This window comes from Pecten maximus, chromosome 6 (genome assembly GCF_902652985.1).
Source record: "Pecten maximus chromosome 6, xPecMax1.1, whole genome shotgun sequence".
Classification (NCBI taxonomy): Eukaryota; Metazoa; Mollusca; class Bivalvia; order Pectinida; family Pectinidae; genus Pecten; species Pecten maximus.
Window position 1 is genome coordinate 32,823,360 of NC_047020.1, and position 4,702 is coordinate 32,828,061.

The following is a 4,702-nucleotide window of genomic DNA, read 5'->3' on the forward strand; positions in this document are numbered from 1 at the left end:
TAAAGACAAAAGAAATATAATTTTATAAAAAAATGATTTCGTTGTTAAACAAAATCATTTTAGTGTAGAAATATTGATGAAAATAATAACAGTCGAATGATTTATTCTATAACATTCCGTTTGTTTTTATCAGGAATCTCATTTTTTTCAAAATGGCGTCTAAAGTGGTTCCGTCGTTCGGTCGACATCTGAAAGAATTGAGAATACACTTATGTCAGACTTCAAAGACTAGCCAAGGTGTCAGGTAAACAACTGGACATCAGGTCTGATTTAATCCTCAACAAAGACCAGTTATAGAATTCAGTGTAACTCACTGGTCTTGTATGACCTTCACTGCCCCCCCCCCCCCCCCCCCCCCCCCCAACTACATCGATATATTCATACTAGATCTAATTACCTAAAATTAGACATACCAATGTGCTACGATATTACGGTGGTTATCGTTGGGATATTGCCTGGACCAGCCAACTGTAAATCAAATTATATAACCATTGCAACATTTTGTTTTAATTATTAGGCCTATTTAAATACAGTACAAGAACTTATATTAATGACTTTTCCATACTGTATCAGTAAACATCACTGTGCACGTGAATGTGTTGATGTTGAGAGTTTTTATCTTTTGAGTACACCACTACTCGTGAAATAATTCCTGATATAATTTATGCATCCTCTCAAATGAGGGAAGATATATATATTCAATTCTGATTCACAGGTACTTGAGGTAAGAAATTATATATTGTATATATATATTATATAGCCTCGTATTACTATATAAAATGGGGCTATATAGTATATATATACAATATATAATTTCTTACCCCAATTGCAAGTACCTGTGTTCTGATTCTGTCTTGTAATAGACTCCTTCAACTGGTTTTAGATAATGCTGTGTATATACAGTCAAACTTCAATGTTTCGAAGTTCAAGGGACTAACAGAAAAACTTCGAAACAGCGGGACTTCAAATTATTCATGGTTGACAATAGTCCGAATTTTCTGACGGTCTTACTATGTAGATAATCGCCACAAGGCAGCTTGAAAGGCGATATTAACATCAGAACCCTTCGGATTAAGTTGACAATAGATCAATGTTTTCTTGATTTTGACCATATCTGTTAATGTTATATGTCCTCGGTGTCTTCGTGTTTATCGTCGCCTATCAGGCTCACATCGAAATGTTTAGTTAATTTACCCCAAACCCAATAAAATAAAAATACTTTTCATCAATTATACCTTAGCATTTTTTAATTAAACAAACTATGTATATGTTACAAAGCACTTATATCCCAACTTATAGATAAAGCAAAAGTACAATGCACACTTACGTTAATGTTTATCTGCTAAATTAAGGCATATGTGTTTACGTTATGTGCATATAAAATATGGAATGCCGATCAGTTGGAGAATCCATGCTTGAATGACAAATAACTGATTTACATGGATATTTATGTATCAGTTTGAAACTTGACACTTTGAATATGAGTGAAGACATCGATAATTGTTTGTGTTTAAAATTGATCCGCTTTTGTTTTACTGTTCCGTAAAATTTACTCACCAACCGCTGATTTCAATGGCGGCGGAGATCATCAAAGACGAGTACCGGTATGGTTTACCGGCGTGACTAAATGCCATGGCTTCTAAATATACCATTTATCTATCAATTTAGTCTGATTATTAATTAGCCCCATGATCTGGAGTGACAACGCACGCTATCGTTATCCCTATTGTCAGTCAGGGCATTTTTGGGAGGGGTACAGTACGTGTGAACTCTTGCCGCGGGGGTTACGAAAAACACCTGTCCAGTGGCATGGTCAGTACATGCTCAGGTAAACTTTTTGTTTGAATCACGATATGTCAATTACCTATAATATCATAGCTAACGGGCCATGAAAAAAGTTTGATACATCAAAAACTTCGATTTACAAAAATTTGAATCATACATAGGTTCGTTAGTAGCGTTATATAGTGAGGAAATTCGGGACCAAGCAAAAAGTTTCATACAGCGAGAAATTTGAATCAACGAAGTTCAAATCATCGAGGTTTGACTGTATATAGATGGTGCAAGACAGCTAAAAGATGGTAAAAGTAGGATAAAGAATTAACAACCTCTGAATGCACCTGTATTTGCATTGCAACTCAAGTGTCACAATGTCTTTTTGGAGTTCATCAATCTTGCTGAAGACAACACTGCCATTTTTTGGTCTTAAGCTTGTGGCTTGCTATTCTGTCAAACATGTACCATGTTGACTGATGCTTGTATTTAAGGACAGCAATCAAAATATTAATGCATTTTAGAGTTATAAATTTTAATCAAAGGCTGATAATTATATAAATAGTGCCAGAGTAATTCACTCTGTGGCATTGCTACACTAGAGCATATGGGGTCGCTTCATATACATGTACCAGATTATCTAAAGGCTGTGTATATATTAAAGAATATTTGTAATAGGGCAGCTAAAGACATCCCTTCAGATGATGCAGTAGTGTATTTTGTTGATTTTTAGTAATTTCATAAGCTAAATCAAATCACTATTTTTCAGAAATCTGAAGGGTCAAAATATGTCTGATAGAAATACACTTATACCTTGAAACCCAAGAGTCAAATCTCAGATTTGGGAGTGGAAAACATATTTACAAGGATCTTGACTGAACTTGATGCCCTGATAGGTGTGTTGATGTGACAGATGACCCTTGTAAAATGCTTGTTGATTCTCCTACACTTTCACATTGTTATCTGGGAGAATTGGAATTCATCAGTTAGTTATAATTTGGTAGAGGAACAAACTAGTAAACCAAAGAGGTCATGGGTTCAAACCCAGAGACATTTGAAAACAGTAGTCTTAATTTGATGCATTAATGTGTGTTCCCAGCTTTCAAACTTAAATCTCAGCGTTTTGGTGTTTTCATTACTCATTTACTGACTTCATTATTGGTTCCAAGGATAACATGTAAATTAAAGCAGTAACTGTTACATGTTCTGAATGACCTCACATGACCTCATTTTTTCTGATTATTATTTGATCAGATACTACCTCCTTGTCTGTCCCGAACAGGGATATGTGCAGCATTAAAGTGCATCATACGATATATAACAATACATTGTGCCACTAGGTGGTAAAATAAATACACTATTAATTGCTATAAGTAATGCTTATATTTTTCATACTTTACAGGGAATTCATTGAAAATGGATATGTACCACTGAAGACTGCTAATCCAAAATTTCCAATTCTGATCCGGGAATGTAGTGGAGTACAACCTAGGCTATATGCTCGTTATGGTAAGACTGATGAACCAGGTATAAAATTTAATGTAGTTGGGGTGGTTAATATTTATCCTGTAATGAGCCCAGGGGCCAACTCAGTTGTTTTTTAATCAATTAAAAAGTATAGTGGTGGGCTTATTGAAGGACAGCATTTTTTCACACAGCAGCACATGTGAACTTATAACCAGCCAATGGCTTACTGCTTGATGAATATTGTAATTCAATGTTCATGACTCATTTGTTTCTCCCTAGCTCTAAATTGCTACATACTGAAATTGATCACACTAGAAAGTAATACTAGACTACTAGTGTATAAAATCATTTTATGGGAGAACCTGTCAAAGTATAGGTTGGATTCAGTCCATATATACTTTATAATGGAAGTCAAATCTTCAATCTCAAGGGTGACACTCTGCTATCGAACAGAGCCTTAAATCATGTAGGTACAATTCTTTTGTCATGTATACTATAAAATGGCATCGGAGGCTTTGAAAAAATTCAATCAAAATGTGAGTAAAACCCCAAATCTCAAGTTATGCTCATTAATATCATGATACTATTAGTGCACATATATTTATAAATACATTCTTTTGTTTACTTACAGAGTATGGTCAAGAAGTGAGCAAACCTTTGTCAGACCTAAACAGCACTCAAGTGATGGATGCTATAAAGACAGTTTCTCAAAAAACAGTATGAGGCTGAGTTGTGTGTATGAGGTGGTCACTTGAGTGGTCTGCCTGAGTAAAAGACTTTTTGTAAATTTAATGTATAAGATGGAATAGCTACATATTTTGCCTGTTTTGATGTAATAAAATTGTAATTGTGAAGACTGATATTTTGCTGATTATGTTGAATTTAAATGTGTAATATCATCAGCAATCCGTGCTCAGAATGCCCAATCACTATATATATAATAGCTAGCTGCACAGTACTTCTGTGCAATACAACTGATGTGATTGGAAAATGTCTGAAAAAGAACAGAAATATGAAAAAAATATACAAAGAAAATGGTCAAGGCTTTATTCTATTTGTTAAACCATCCACTCTCCAGACAGATCCAACTGCACCCCCTTCTCGCTCCAGAAGGGATCCACCCCCACACACTTCTCGCTCCAGTGGAGATCCAACCCCACTCCCTTCTCGCTCCAGAAGGGATCCAACCCCACTCCCTTCCCGCTCCAGAAGGGATCCAACTACACCCTTCTTGATCCAGAAGGAATCCTTCTTATTTCAGGACTTCTTTTTTTAAAAATTAGAACTTCACACTGTAATGTTATGATAGTAAAATAACTTTTAAATATTAAGTAAATACATTCAGATATGTGTTAAAATGTACTTGTAAGTAATGACTATTTTAAAATGGTGTCACGGACATATAATTACATCATAGATATTGCTAATAACATAATTGCTAATTAACATAATAAAGTCCAAA

General features: G+C 34.8%; 1 protein-coding gene across 1 annotated transcript; it reads left to right on the plus strand.

Annotated features, from left to right (window-relative positions):
• The first annotated feature begins 137 nt into the window (after positions 1–137).
• On the plus strand, positions 138–4,097 carry LOC117329567 (NADH dehydrogenase [ubiquinone] 1 alpha subcomplex subunit 2-like). Its single transcript, XM_033887565.1, has 3 exons — positions 138–244; positions 3,176–3,282; positions 3,872–4,097. The coding sequence occupies exons 1-3, from the start codon at positions 153–155 to the stop codon at positions 3,961–3,963; spliced, it is 291 nt and encodes a 96-aa protein (XP_033743456.1). The 5' UTR covers positions 138–152; the 3' UTR covers positions 3,964–4,097.
• Positions 4,098–4,702: the final 605 nt, after the last annotated feature.